Here is a 15,755-nt window from a genome sequence, read left to right as displayed (position 1 = left end):
GCCCAGTTCTGGGACTTCCAGTTAGGCCGTTAGGGCAGTGTTTCTCAGCCTGGGGGCCAGGACCCCTGGGGGGTTGCAAAGGGGCGTCAGAAGGGTTACCAAAAACCATCAGAAAAACAGTATTTTCTGATGGTCATGGGAGTTTTGTGTGGGAAGTTTGGGCCAATTCTATGGTTGATGGAGTTGAGAATTCTCCTTGATTGTAGGTAAAACTATAAATCCCAGCAACTACAGCTCCCAAATGTCAAGGTCTGTTTTCCCCAAACTCCACCAGTCTTCAAATTTGGGCATATTGATTATTCGTTCCAAGTATAGTCCATATCTATTACTGTTTGTGTCCACAGTACTCTCTAAATATAGGTGAATTTGAAGTATGGACTGGTTGGATCTTCTTGCTGTCCAAGGCACTCTCAGCACTTTCCTCCAGCACCACAGTTCTCTTCCTTCGCTCAGCCTTACCTATGGTCCAGCTCTCACATCTATCAGTTACTACAGGGAATACCATTGCTTTAACTATGTGGATCTTCATTGCCAAAGTGATGTCTCTTCACTATTTTATCAAGATTGGTCATTGCTCTCCTCCCAATAAGGAAGCGTCTCCTGATTTCCTGGCCACAGTCTGCATCTGCAGTCATCTTTGCACCTAGAAATACAAAGTCTGTCACTGCCTCCATGTTTTCTCCCTCTATTTGCCAGTTGTCAATCATTCTTGTCGCCATAATCTTGGTATTTTTTATGTTTAGCTGCAACCCAGCTTTTGCGCCTTCTTCTTTCACCTTGATTAGAAGGCTCCTCAGCTCCTCCTCGCTTTCGGCCATCAGAGTGGTGTCATCTGCATATCTAAGGTTGTTAATGTTTCTTCCAGCAATTTTCACCCCAGCTTTGCATTTGTCAAGTCCCTTATTAGTTAACACCCCACCCGAGTTATGCTCAGTTTTTTGGTGACACACCAAGCTCAACAGGTTGCCCACCACTGCCCCAAACTTTCATGGGAAACTTCCTGGTGGCATTGTGAGAATGGGTCTTAATTTTCCTTCTGCTTTATTTCCAACAGGTAATGAATGGGAAAGTGAGAATGAGGAGCAACTAGGTGAGGGTTCCTCAGAAAGGTCAGAGGATGAATCATTGAAGGAGAATATTAGGAGCCAAGATGGGCCAGCAGGCGAAGACAGAAGCCACGCAGAAGAGCCGGAAACCAAATCCTTCCCATTTCAGGTGGGAGACTTCCATGAAATCTCAGTTCAGCAGGCAAGCAAAATAGAAAAACAGGGGACTGCTTTCTCCAGTGTTCATGGTAGACTTTGCCCAGAGGACGAATTAGATTTTATGTTTGCAAAGATTGTCAATCAGAGTGGAAACCTCACGCTTTATGAAGGGACGAGTTCCAACATAGACCTGAATCAGAGTATTTCTGCAGATGAGAGACAGTGCATGAATCCAGATCTTGGTAAGATAAAGCATCCAAGGATCCAAAAAGGGGAGAAGCTGTTTAAATGTTTGGAGTGTGGGAAATGCTTTGGTCGAAGCGCCCACCTCACATCACACCAAACCATCCACGCGGGAGGGAAACCGTACAAATGCTCCAAATGTGGGAAAAGCTTCAACAAGACTGTCAACTTCTTGAGGCATCAGAAGATCCACAAGGGAGAGAAGCCACACCGCTGCCCGGATTGCAGCAAAAGCTTCCCCAACAAGTCGAGGCTAAGGAAGCACCAAAGAGTGCACACAGGGGAGAAGCCCTATCAATGTTCAGAATGTGGGAAAAGTTTCAGCCACCGAGGAAGCCTTAGTGTCCATCTACGGATACACACCGGGGAGAAGCCGTATCCCTGCTCCGAATGTGGCAAGAGGTTCCGCGACCAGTCCAGCATTATTAGACATAAGAGAATCCACACCGGAGAGAAACCGTACACCTGTTCAGAGTGCGGGAAGGGCTTCATCCAAAGTAGCAGCCTGACTTTACATCTGAGAGCCCATGCCAAGAGAAGCAACCACACAAAACTCAGCATTGGCTGAACGCCCGCATGGCTGTGTTAGTCTTTTTACCAGATCAAACAAACAGTCTAGTGGTATCGATATAAATAAAAATGTAATGTTCATTTGTGGTATTAACACAACTCAAAAACCACTGGATGAATTGCTGCCAAATTTGTCCACAAGACACCTACTAACCCAAGGAATGCTCATCACTTTAAAAAAATTGATTTTGTCATTTGGGAGTTGTAGTTGCTGGGTAGTTAACCTGCAATCAAAGAGCATTCTGAACTCCACCAATGAGGGAATTGAACTAAACGTGGCACAGAGGACTCCCATGACCAACAGAAAACACTAGAAGGGGTTGGTGAGCATTGACCTTGAGTTTGGGAATTGTAGTTCACCTACCTCCAGAGAGCACGGTGGACTTAAACAATGATGGATCTGGACTAAACTTGGCACAAATATTCAATGTGCCCAAATATGAACACAAATGGAGTTTGGGGAAAATAGACCTTGACATTTGGGAGTTGTAGTTGCTGGGATTTATAGTTAACCTGCAATCAAAGAGCATTCTGAACTCCACCAATGAGGGAATTGAACTAAACGTGGCACAGAGGACTCCCATGACCAACAGAAAACACTAGAAGGGGTTGGTGAGCATTGACCTTGAGTTTGGGAATTGTAGTTCACCTACCTCCAGAGAGCACGGTGGACTCAAACAATGATGGATCTGGACCAAACTTGGCACAAATATTCAATGTGCCCAAATACGAACACAAATGGAGTTTGGCGGGAAATAGACCTTGACATTTGGGAGTTGTAGTTACTGGGATTTATAGTTCACCTACAATCAAAGAGCATTCTGAACCCCACCAACAACAGAATTGGGGCAAACTTCCCACACAGAACCCCCTGCTTCTTTTGAGCATGCTTTGTGGAGCAAAGAGTAAGGGTGGTTCCAGACAGCCCTTTATCCCAAAAATATCTACGTTAAAAAAAGCGCATGTTTTGGGTGGGTTGTCCACACGTTCTCTCAAGACTAGCCCGAGAGAACATGTGGAGGCACACCCTCCCAAACCCCCAGGCCCCAGAAATGACACACCAGGCGAGTAAGGGGGAGCGATTTTCCTCCCTGCTCTCCTGGCACATCATTTCTACGCACCAGTAGAGCACGCTGGGGCTTCAACTGGACAATGTACATTTTTCTTAGTTTTCTAAGGGATCTAGGGGCTTGTAGGGAGGGGTGGGTATTATTTAGCCTGGTAAACTGTGGGAATACTGTCTGGACTGCAGTACTCTGAAGTCCATATTGGCTACAAACCAGGGTTTTCCTGGTTTGTAGCACATTAATGTGGGACTATCTAGAACAGTGTATCTCAACCTTCCTAATGCTGCAACCCCTTAATATAGTTCCTCATGTTGTGGTGACCCTAACCATAACATTATTTTTGTTGCTACTTCATTATTCTAATTTTGCTACTGTTATGAATCATCATGTAAATATCTGATATGCAGGATGTATTTTCATTCACTGGACCAAATTTGGCACTAATACTCGATATGCCCAAATTTGAATACTGGTGGGGTTAGTGGGATTGATTTTGTAATTTGAGAGTTGTTGCTGCTGGGATTTATAGTTAACCTGCAATCAAAGAGCATCCTGAACTCCACCAACGATGGAATTGAACCAAACTGACCAACAGAAAATACTGGAAGGGTTTAGTGGGCATTCACCACGAGTTGTAGTTCACCTACATCCTGGACCAAACTTGCCAGGAATACTCAATATGCCCAAATGTGATCACCAGTGGAATTTGAACCCCACCAACAATAGAATTGGGCCAAACTTCTCACAAAGAACCCCCACAACCAACAGAGCAAGTCTCAAGAAATATAATAAGTATAATAATACTTTAATTATATTCTGCCCTATCCAAAGAAGGAGCCTCCACCACGCTCCGAGGCAGAGAGTTCCACAGCTGAACAGCTCTCACAGTCAGGAAGTTATTCCTTATGTTCAGAGGGAATCTCCTTTCTTGAAGTTTGAAGTCATTGTTCCACATCCTAGTCTCCAGGAAAGCAGAAAAGAAGCTTGCTCCCTCCTCCCTATGACTTTCCCTCACCTCTTGATCCATACCTATCATGTCTCCTCTCAACCTTCTCTTCTTCAGGCTAAACATGCCCAGTTCCCTAAGCCGCTCCTCATAGGGCTTGTTCTCCAGACCCTTGATCATTTTAGTCGCCCTCCTCTGGACACATTCCAGCTTGTCAACATCTCTCTTCAACTGTAGTGCCCAAAATTGGACCCAATATTCCAGGTGTGGTCTAACCAAAGCGGAATAGAGGGGTAGCATGACTTCCCTGGATCAGAGAGTAAAACTACTTGTTCTTTACTGATCATCTGTGTGGCATATTTTCTCTCTCTGGCAAGTCATTGTGTGGACTGATTAAAACATGAACTATGTGTGATTTTCATTCTGCAACAACGGAGACACAATATCACCAAAACTGTCTGCAGTGACTTTGGAAAGCCACTTCCAAAAAGTTAAATTAAAAGGCGGGATTTCAACTGATTAAGGAAATAACTCAATATATATATCTTAGACAACAAGTACAGTCGAATAATTTAGCAAATGGTGAATGGGCAAAAAAGATGAAAGGCTACTTTGATGGCTTTTATTTGAAAGTAGACAGTGCTAACAGATGATAAGCTGCCAATGAAGGTCAGAGAAGATATCTTCAACACTATAGCTTTACCAGCAATCTTACATGCATCTGAAACTTGGGAAACAACAAAGTTAGAGGAGGAAAAGTAAATAAAAAAAAAACTGTTTAATACTTCTGAGCTTTGTACAATGCTACTTTTCCCTTTCAAAATGTATGCTTATAATTTTAGTTATTGACGTTATTAAAAAAACCAGGAAAATGTGTTTGTTTATGTGATTGGCGGGAACGAGAGACAGGGCCTTCTCGGCGGTGGCCCCCGGCTATGGAATACCCTCCCTCTTAACATTTCGAAAAAGAGTTAAAACCTGGCTCTTTGAGCATGCATTTGCAAATGCAGTGTAATCTAGACTAATCTAGATCTACAGAATGATTGGACGATGCGACGGAAAAATTATTTTACTAATGACACGCTGAGGACTTGTGTTTTATGGCTTTTATTGTTTCTACTGCTTTTGTAGGGTCTATATCAGGGGTCCTCAAACTAAGGCCCAGGGGCCAAATATGGCCCTCCAAGGACATTTACCTGGCCCTCACTCAGGGTCAACCTGAGTCTGAAATGACTCGAAAGCACACAACAACAACAACAACAACAACAACAACCCTATCTCATCAGCTAAAAGCAGGTCACACTTCCCATTGAAATACTAATAAGCTTATATTTGTTAAATTTGTTCTTCATTTTAATTATGGTATTGTTTTAAAGTGCTTTTTGCACTACAAATAAGATATGTGCAGTGTGCATAGGAATTCATTCATGTTTTTATTCAAATTATAATCCGGCCCTCCAACAGTTTGAGGGACTGTGACTTGGCCATCTGTTTAAAAGGTTTGAGGACCCCTGGTCTATATTATATGTTAATGTTTTAAAATTATATTTTATGTTGTTGGTGGCATTGATTGCTGATTGTAAACCACCTCGGGTCGCCTTCAGACTGCGAGGGGCGGTATATAAATGTGGTAAATAAATAAATATTTACTTATGATATTTCCATCCTGCCTTTCTCAGCCCGAAGGCGACTCAAGGTGGCATACAAATTGGCAGCAATTCAATGCCATAATAGTCATAAAATACAATTAAAAACATTTAGGACATTATAAAAAATCCATATAGAAACCATATAATGAGTGACCAATGTCTCCCTGTTAATCTCATTTTTCAGTAGCATTGTCTAAGCCGGTCCATATTTCACTCTTTCATAGTTCCATGTTTATCAATTACGCTGCATTACCAAAGGCATGCTTGAGGAGCCAGGTTTTTACTTTTTTTTTTGAAAGTGAGGAGGGAGGGGGCCAATCGAATATCCCCAGGGAGGGAGTTGCACAGCTGAGGGGCCACCACTCGTTTAAGGAATAAGTCTTATATTGGAAGGAAGAGGGGCCGACCAAGAGCAAGATGGATGGATGGCATCCTTGAAGTGACTGGACTGACCTTGAAGGAGCTGGGGGTGGTGACGGCCGACAGGGAGCGCTGGCGTGGGCTGGTCCATGAGGTCACGAAGAGTCCGAGACAACTGAACGAATGAACAACAACATAATAATGAAGTAGTAAAAAAGTAGAAAAAAATTTAAAAAACTGAAAAAATCAAAAAGTTTGTTTAATGAAATAAAGTAAAATAATTACATTGTAAAATTAGTAAAAATAGTAAAAATTACAAAATTACCTAGATGCTCAAAATTCTCTATTGATTTGCATTGTAAAATACAAAAAAACAAAAAACCTTCGTAAATGTCAAAGTTAAGAGCAAATCCCAGTCAAGGTATATTCCAAGCAAAGATTTCGGAAGCAATGTCCAGCCACTGCCGGGGTTATTTCACTAACCCACAGCCTTTTGTGTGAATCAGCGTCTTCAGCAAGAGGTCAGCTGTAAGTACCCCTGAACTTCAGGCTCCGTCTTCCCGGATTGTTTTTTGCTCCTTGCAACTTCTCCCTTTCACTCCTTCTTACTTTGGCTTTTATTTATTTATTTACAGTATTCATATTCCGCCCTTTTCACCCCGCAGGGGACTCGGGGCGGATTACAATGTACACATATATGGCAAATATTCAATGCCAAAGACACACAACAGATATAGACAAACAGTCAGAGGCTATTTAACTTTTTCTGGCCGCCAGCATCGTCCATCTGCAACACTGATGAAGTACTGCCGCATCCCCCGCATGCTTTTTGTTGGAGTGCTTTGTGGAGTCTTTTTTATGGCCTCGTACATTTTGTTAAATTAGCCTCCCCACACAGAGGTGGTACCTGATTTTCCTACTTGACAGATGAAACTTTCTTTCAGGTTGCAAAGGTCGACAACAAGCTACACAATTGGTTGGAAGCTCACTCGGACCCAGGCTGGCTTCGAACTCATGACCTTGTGGTCAGAAGTGATCTTAATGCAGCTGACACTCACCACAGTTTTAGTTCAACTCCTTCTCGGCATCAGGTTACTTCTCACAACAAACGAACAAGAGCATGTGAGACTCCAGCCACCACGGTGCCGCCACTCCACCCATATACAAAGATGGGTCCTTTTTTAAAAAAAAGAGGAATTAGGGTACACTAATTGACCTGTGTCAATGTAACTCAGGATTTTTGGGTTGATTTTTTGACTAGGATTTCTAGACTTCTACATGGGTAGACAGGGCAAGGGTTCCCAAAGTAAGGCCCAGGGACTGCATGCAGCTTTTCACAGTCGGTTACCCAGCCTCTGCCCTCAACTTTGGTCTTAGGACTGCCCTAAATCTGAAAAGACTTAAAGGTACACAACAACCATCCTATTTAACTTAGAATCATAGAATTGGAAGAGACCTCGTGGGCCATCCAGTCCAACCCCCTGCCAAGAAGCAGGAAGATTGCATTCATCAGCCCAAAGCAGGTCCACACTTTTGTCAGAACATGGGTGTTTATGTAGAGTGAAATATTGCTTGTAGTTTAAACTGTGTTGATGTAGCAATGCAAGAAGTAAATGCATAGAGCTGTGATGTACTGCCTTTGAAGAAGCCGGATGCCAGAGAACGGATAAGCCAGGAATGTGTGCTCCTCGCCCCGTGTAGCAATGTGATCAGATGAGATTTATTCTGCTCCTGTATATAGTTTCTAGCATAGATTGTAATAAAGGTAAGTGCCGCTTTGGAATTTGAATCTGATTTAAGTAGCACACTTTGTTATTTTCTTCGTGTCTCCAGCGGCTGTTGGGAGATCCAAGAAGTATTGATAAGAGAGAGATAATTTATCTCAATAAATTAACAACTTTCAATTAAAATACATTTTAAATATTGTATTGTCGAAGGCTTACATGGCCGGAATCACTGGGTTGTTGTAGCTTTTTTTGGGCTATATGGCCATGTTCTAGAGGCATTCTCTTCTGATGTTTCACCGGCATCTATGGCAAGCATCCTCAGAGGTTGTGAGGTCTCGGAGGTTGCGAGGACCTCACTACTTCTGAGGATGCCTGCCATAGATGCAGGCGAAACGTCAGGAAGGAATGCCTCTAGAACAGTGGTTCTCAACCTGGGGTCCCCAGATGTTTTGGCCTACAACTCACAGAAATCCCAGCCAGTTTACCAGCTGTTAGGATTTCTGGGAGTTGAAGGCCAAAAACATCTGGAGACCCCAGGTTGAGAACCACTGCTCTAGAACATGGCCATATAGCCCGAAAAAACATACAACCACCCATTTTAAACATTGTTTTGTTATTTGCACTACAAATAAGATATGTTCAGTAGGCATAGGAATTAGTTCATGATTTTTTCAAACTATAGACTGGACCCCCAAGAGTCTGAGGGACCGTGAACTGGCCCTCTGCTGAAAATGTTGAGGACGCCTGATAGAGGATATTTATTTTTGTTAGTTTGGGTGAAAAAACTAACACAGCCATGCGGGCATTCAGCCAATGCTGAGTTTCAAGGGGCAGCTTCTCTTGGCATGGATTCTCTGATGTAAAGTCAGGCTGTAACTTTGGCTGAAGCCCTTCCCGCACTCTGAACAGGTGTACGGTTTCTCTCCGGTGTGGACTCTCTTATGCCTGACAAGGATGGATTGGTTGCGGAAACTCTTTCCGCACTCTGTACATTTATAGGCCGTCTTCCTCGTGTGCACTCTTTGGTGCTCAATGAGCGTTGGCTTGTCGTCGAAACTTTTGGTGCAATCCAGGCAGCGGTATGGTTTCTTCTCCTTGTGAATCTCCTGATGCCTAAGCAAGTGGGCACTCCGAACAAAGCATTTTCCGCATGCCAAGCACTCATGCGGCTTCTCTCCCGTGTGGATGATTTCATGTGACTTGAGATGGTCCTTCCGACCAAAGCATCTCCCACACTCCAAACATTTATACAGGTTATCCCTTTTTCGGATCCTTGGATGCTTCATCTTCTTAAGATCTGAATTCATATACTGTCTCTCATTTGCAGAAATATTTTGATTCAATAATACCTCAGAACTCGTCCCTTCATAAAGCATTTCATATTCAGTCAGGTTTCCACTCTGATTGAAGATCTTTTCAAACATTAAATCTGATTCGCCCTCAGGGCGACTTCTACAATGAACACTGGGGGAAGTCATCTCTTTTTTGTCTTTCTCGCTTTCCTGCTGGACTGAGATTTTGTGCAAGACTTCCACCTGAAATGGGAAGGATTTGACTTCCAGCTCTTCCTGGTGGCTTCCATCTTGACTCGCTGGCCCACCTTGGCTCCAAACATTCTCCTTCAATGCGTCACACTCTGTCCTTTCTGAGGAATCCTCACCCAATTGCCTCATATTCTCACTTTTCCATTCATCACCTGTTGGAAATAAAGCAGAAGGCAAATTAAGGCCCATTCTCAGGAAGCTTCCCAGGAAGGTTTAGGGGGAACAAGACACAGTGGTTGCTCCCAAGTATTTGGAAGGTCCGAGAAAATTTCTGAATATTGAATAAGAGCCCAAAGGAAAATTAAACCCTATACTGTTTTTCTAATTTTTTCATTTCCTTCCATTCCTCGCACAGCATCCATTTCTGTGGTTCAACAGAGGAGTTGTGTGCTCCCTGAACACTGCTCCTGTTAGTATCCTGGCTGCCGAACGTTGGACCATTTGAAGCTTCCGGACAGTCTTCAAAGGCAACCCCATGTAGAGAGCATTGCAGTACTCTATACGGGATTTAACCAGAGCGTGGACTACCATGGCCAAGTCAGACTTCCCAAGGTACGGGCACAGCTGGTGCACAAGTTTTAACTGTGCAAATGCTCCCCTGGTCACCGCTGAAACCTGGGGTTCCAGGCTCAGCGATGAGTCCAAGATCACACCCAAGCTGCGAACCTGCGTCTTCCTTTCCTTCTTTCTTTTTGCACTACAAATGTGATATATGCAGTGTGCATAAGAATTTGTTTTTGCAATTAGTTCACACAAACACTCTCCATCCATCTGCCACTGGCTCGGCCCATCTGTGAAATTTTGAAACACAATGCATCAAAATGTTTGTCCATGCTTGATATATATATATATATATATATATATATATATATACACACACACACACACACACACACACACACATATACATATATACATATATACACACACACACACATTCTCTCTCTCTCTGTGTGTGTGTATATATATATATATATATATATATATATATATAATCATTTATTATTTTTTCATGATAAATTTTTGCATCAAAAAGGGCTCAGCAGCTAAAGTTGAAGGCCACAACATTTAAGGATCCACAGGTTGAGAACCACTGGTCTAAGGGAAGGCTCTACTCATGGGGAGAAGCAGGCACAGTGCTGTGGTTAGTTGAGGAAGGGTATCACCTACATCCAAAGACAAAAACAGCCCATTCTTCTTACCCAAGGGTTCAGCATCCCTGCCATCATCTTCCTGTTTGATCTCCACACTAAGCTTCTTCTGATCAATCTCAGGCAGGGCTTGGCCACCTTCAGGGGGACCCACCGTCTCCTCTCCCTGTAATGGCATCTAAAATATTGATCAGTTACCTAAATGTAAATCTCATGTATATGGCTTTGATCTGCTCTACATAATCCTCAAAATATTTGAGAGGCAGGTCACGGCCAGAGAAAATAATAGGCACATGGTCATACAATGTGTTTCATGGTCCAGAAGGGACTTGAATCCATATCTCGCAATCGCAATCCTACATTAAACTTAATGCCTGGGCATTTGATGGGGGCTGCATTTGCTCTTTGCAGGGTGGTCTTCACCCCCACTGTATTTCAACTTTTTCTTAAATTGGAAACTCAGTATGCCCACCTTCTCATGGGAATTTGGGAGGCAACTTTGCCACGGTTTTCTCCCTCCATGGCTGTTTCAGGCACAAAAAAGGCCTTTTTAAAACCATAAAGTAAATTTAAGAGTTAACTATTGGAGCAGAGGAGATACTGGAAGACCTAAGAAGGCTCAAAGGTAGTCCCATACAGGCTATATTTTACTTACTCCAGACCTAAAAGAAGAAGATCTGTTGGCAGTCCTCACCTGGTTTGCCTGCCTCTTGGCCTCTCGCTGTTTCTGGAGGAAGACCTCCGCCAAGGCCACCGCCTGAGAGCAAGTCTCTGGACCACATTCCTTGACCCAGGCCTCAATCTCTGGAGGCAGGACGGCCAAGAACTGCTCCAAGATCAGCAGCTCCAGGATCTGCTCCTTCGAATGCCTTTCAGCTTTCAGCCACCGGCAACACAGTTCCTGAAGCTGGCCATAAGCCCCTCTCGGCCCCTCGGACTCCTGGTAGCAATAATGCCTGAAACACTGCCGCTGCTCCTCCCGCCGCATGGCATCCCCATGCAAGATGGCGGCCTTCACTTTCCCATAATCTTCCCTGCTTTCAGCCTCCAGGCTGGTGAAGGCCCGCTTGGCCTCTCCACTCAATGATGGCAGGAGCCGGGGCACCCACTCTTCCTTGGGCCATCGGCAGGCTTGGGCCACTTGCTCAAAGGAGGCCAGGAAGGCTTTGGCATCGTCCCACGGCTCCTCCCTTGACTCTGAGGTCCCCCAGTTTGGGTGAGGGCCTTCCAGGCTCTTTAATAACTCCTGCCATTTGGTTTCCCACTGCTGAAGCGAGTCTTTGTCGTGCTCTTGTTTCACCTCCGTTGGTCTCCTTGGCAAGAATGCCTCCGTCATCCCAACATGGCAGCTCCCACTTAAATCCCGTGGCACCTGCCCTGGTATACGACTTGTAAGGTCTTCTCGGGTCTTCATTTTCATCCTGGGACAATGCTAGCCTGAAATGGTGAGAAACGCTAGACTCTACTGCAGCAATCTAAACATCTGCGTGGAACTTTCTGTCAGCAGAACTGAAAGAAAAAGAAGAAGAATATTACACAACATTCACATTTTAAAGAGGCAGAGTTATGAACACAAAGATGCAGGACTGGAATGAAACTGAACATTGAATAACTATAAATGAAAAGGAGGGAGAAGCTGGCCTGGAGGCATCTTGATGGCCGCAAACCATGGAATGGCATGGAAGCCTGGACATGCCCAAGGGGACAATGCCTCCAGGAGGAAGCTGTCACGGTAAGCGCCAGTGGATCATGGTCCCCGGGAACATCTGAACTTTATGAAGAACTTCCTGACTGTGAGAGCCGTTCAGCAGTGGAACTCTCTGCCCCAGAGTGTGGTGGAGGCTCCTTCTTTGGAGGCTTTTAAACAGAGGCTGGATGGCCATCTGTCAGTGGTGCTTTGAATGCAATTTTCCTGCTTCTTGGCAGGGGGTTGGACATGATGGCCCATGAGGTCTCTTCCAACTCTAGGATTCTATGATTCACTTTACATGAAAAGAAATGCCGCTCCATTTTGAGGTTAAACAGTCCTCCATAACTTCTCATAGTTCCTTCAGTCTTCCAGATGTTTGGACTGCAACTTCCATCAGTACAATCAGTGGAGAGGAATGCTGGGAGTTTCATTCCAATAGGATTGGGAAGGAGAAACCATTCCCAGATCTGTCTCCAAGATTTTGAGGGCATTCTCTGTGTTCGCAAGCGTTGGCTTTCTGGGAGACATCACATTTGCTGTGAAAAACCCTCTAGGACAGTGGTTCTCAACCTGGGGTCCCCAGATGTTTCTGGACTACAACTCCCAGAAATCCCAGCCAGTTTACCAGCTGTTAGGATTTCTGGGAGTTGAAGGCCAAAAACATCTCGGGACCCTAGGTTGAGAACCACTGCTCTAGGACTCTTTAGGTCCTCCAGCAGAACTTGGCTCTAAAGTGGGAGAAGAGGCTTGCCTGGATGGCCTCAGGTGCCCTTTCTTCCTTCTTCCTTCCCACTTTTCCTTCTTAAAAAACCACTTCTCTGCTCCTCATCAACTTTTAAAATTTGTTTCCTTATTACCCTTCTTTTCCTCCCATAATTAGGACCCAAAGCAGCTCACAACTTTTAAAAAAACCAGACAACTAAAAACATGCAAAAAGTAAATTTTGAAATGGAATTAAACTGGTCACAGTAATAGAGGGTTCATCTACACTGGCGAATGAATGCAGGTTGGTGCCCATTTTAACTGCCAGGGCTCAATGCTATGGAATCAGGGAAGCTGTAGTTTGGGGAGGAAAAGACCTTGCAAAACTGCAATTCCCAGGATGCCCCAGCATGGAGCCAGGGCAGCATCAGGGAAGTGAAGTCCACTCCTTCTCCAGTGGAGATGCATCCCAGAACTCTCCAGTTGCAACTCTCCTGCTCTTCCACATCATGTCTTTTCCTTTCCTGGAATATTGTGTCCAATTCTGGGCACCACAACTGAAGGGAGACATTGACAAGCTGCAATGTTTGTTGTTTGTTTTTATTTGACCATTGGAATGGAACAACGGAAAATGATACTGGATTGTGGGTTTGACGATGAGACGACACGGAATGGCTTTGTAGTAATGTTGATGTTTTTGATGAGGATGTTTTTTGATAATGATGAATTGTGGATTATCTTACACTATGTCTTGTATTTTGCACCTGTTTTCTATGTTGTACACCGCAGTGAGTCGCCCCTGGGCTGAGAATTGCGGTATATAAGCGAAGTAAATAAATAATTTTATATTGTTCATATGGTTTTATACTGTTTATATTGCTGTATTATTACATTGTTGTTAAATTGTATATTCATGTTTTGATGTGGGCGCCATGGGTGCCGATTTGTTAGCTGTCCCGAGTCTCTCTGCGGAGGTTGAGAAAGGACACGATATAAAAGCCCTAAATAAATAAAATAAATAATGTGTCCAGAGAAGGGCAAATAAAATGATCAGGAGTCTGGAGAACAAGCCCTATGAGGAGCGGCTTAAAGAGCTGGGCATGTTTAGCCTGAAGAAGAAAAGGCTGAGAGGAGACATGATTGTTGTTCATTCGTTCATTCGTTCAGTCATCTCCGACTCTTCGTGACCTCATGGACCAGCCTACGCCAGAGCTCCCTGTCGGCCGTTACCACCCCCAGCTCCCTCAAGGTCAGTCCAGTCACTTCAAGGATGCCATCCATCCATCGGAGACATGATAGCCATGTATAAATATGTGAGAGGAAGTCACAGGGAGGAGGGGGGAGCAAGCTTGTTTCCTGCTACCTTGGAGACTAGGCTTCAAACTACAAGAGAGGAGATTCCATCTGAACATGAGGAAGAACTTCCTGACTGTGACAGCTGTTCAGCAGTGGAACTCTCTGCCCCGGAGTGTGGTGGAGGCTCCTTCTTTGAAGGCTTTTAAACAGAGGCTGGATGGCCATCTGTCAAGAGTGCTTTGAATGCAATATTCCTGCTCCTTAGCAGGGGGTTGGACTGGATGGCCCATGAGGTCTCTTCCAACTCTGTGATTCTATGATATCCTATCCTATCCTTCCCTTCCCTTCACTCACCTTCATCCCTCCAAGCACTCAGGCTCAGGTGTTTCTCCTTTTCCTCCAAAATCCTCCAAGACAGAAAAGCCAAAGGCAGGAGTTCCCCAAGAAGCCTCTTTTGGGGGAGAAGCCCAACCAGGAAGAGGAGGACACATCCGGGCAAAACACAACACTGCCGGAAGTCCTCTCTAGCCACTTGTAGTTCCAGATCTCTAAGGTTTGCCTTCAATCAGCCGTCGGTCCTCCAGGCTTTGGACTTCAACTCCCAGAAGCCTCCGCTTCCTTGGACCAGGAGGAAGAATTCTGGGAACTGAAGTCCAAAACTGCCTGGAAGAGCAGAGTTTTGGAAACACTTTTGAAGATGAGAGGAAATGCTTTTCTCAGCAGGGAAGAAATTCCCCTGATCATGGTTTAATGAAGTGGAGGCTCCTTCTTTGGAAGCTTTTAAGCAGAGGCTGGATGGCCATCTGTCAGGGGTGCTCTGAATGCAATATTCCTGCTTCTTGGCAGAATGGGGTTGGACTAGATGGCCCATGAGGTCTCTTCCAACTCTTTGATTCTATGATTCTAAGTACTTTTTCCAGCTTACCCATAAGAAGAAATGCCAATAAAGACTGTTGTTTTAATTAATGTATTTATTCTTGAATTTTTATTTATTATTTTGTTTTGTTTGAATTATTCCGGGATTTTTAGAAACATCTCCATCAGGTTGTTGTAGGGTTTTTTTTGGGCTATATGGCTATGTTCTAGAGGCATTCTCTCCTGACGTTTCGCCTGCATCTATGGCAAGCATCCTCACACCTAGCTCCAGCAGACAAGAGTCCTTTGTCCCCACCCTGGTCTTTCCACAGATATATAAACCCATTTACCTAGTTTCAACAGACCTCACTACCTCTGAGGATACTTGCCATAGATGCAGGCAAAACGTCAGGAGAGAATGCCTCTAGAACATGGCCATACAGCCCAAAAAAACCTATAACAATCCAGTGATTCCAGCCATTAAAGCCTTCGACAATACATTGGCCATATTCTAGAGGCATTCTCTCCTGACGTTTCGCCTGTATCTATGGCAAGCATCCTCAGAGGTAGTGAGCTAGCTCCAGCAGACAAGAGTTCTTTGTCCCACCCTGGTCATTCCACAGATATATAAACCCATTTTCCTAGTTCCTGCGGACCTCATGACCTCTGAGGATGCTTGCCATAGATGCAGGCAAAATGTCAGGAGAGAATGCCTCTAGAACATGGCCATATAGCCCGAAAAAACCTACA

General features: G+C 44.3%; 2 protein-coding genes across 3 annotated transcripts in view; one reads left to right on the top strand and one right to left on the bottom strand.

Moving 5' to 3' along the window:
- Positions 1–4,905, top strand: part of LOC132765961 (zinc finger protein 208-like) — a 68,714-nt gene extending 63,809 nt beyond the window's left edge. Inside the window, exon 15 of the mRNA XM_067463920.1 lies at positions 1,055–4,905. Coding sequence (XP_067320021.1) covers positions 1,055–2,016 — 962 coding nt within the window. The 3' untranslated portion in view covers positions 2,017–4,905. The remainder of the gene's footprint in view (positions 1–1,054) is intronic.
- On the bottom strand, positions 4,640–14,637 carry LOC132766085 (zinc finger and SCAN domain-containing protein 31-like). 2 transcript variants are annotated; one of them, XM_067465326.1, is made up of 4 exons: positions 14,505–14,637; positions 11,157–11,971; positions 10,514–10,640; positions 4,640–9,463 (listed from the first exon to the last, which is right to left on the bottom strand). In XM_067465326.1, the coding sequence occupies exons 2-4, from the start codon at positions 11,880–11,882 to the stop codon at positions 8,574–8,576; spliced, it is 1,743 nt and encodes a 580-aa protein (XP_067321427.1). In that variant the 5' UTR covers positions 11,883–11,971; positions 14,505–14,637; the 3' UTR covers positions 4,640–8,573. The 2 variants fall into 2 exon arrangements, with proteins under 2 accessions (XP_067321427.1, XP_067321428.1); XM_067465327.1 differs by having other exon boundaries at positions 10,514–10,628.
- Positions 14,638–15,755: the final 1,118 nt, after the last annotated feature.

Source organism: Anolis sagrei, chromosome 2 (assembly GCF_037176765.1).
Source record: "Anolis sagrei isolate rAnoSag1 chromosome 2, rAnoSag1.mat, whole genome shotgun sequence".
In the NCBI taxonomy this organism is placed as follows: Eukaryota; Metazoa; Chordata; class Lepidosauria; order Squamata; family Dactyloidae; genus Anolis; species Anolis sagrei.
This window is presented reverse-complemented; position numbering and strand designations above follow the sequence as displayed.

Bases quoted from the DNA above. Each gene is read 5' to 3' on its own strand.
- LOC132766085 (XM_067465326.1), bottom strand. From the start codon at position 11,882: ATGAAAATGAAGACCCGAGAAGACCTTACAAGTCGTATACCAGGGCAG. The intron at 10,641-11,156 runs GTGAGGACTGCC...TCAATATTTTAG, and splicing joins CCAAGAGGCAGGCAAACCAG to ATGCCATTACAGGGAGAGGA. The intron at 9,464-10,513 runs GTAAGAAGAATG...TATTTCCAACAG, and splicing joins CAGGGATGCTGAACCCTTGG to GTGATGAATGGAAAAGTGAG.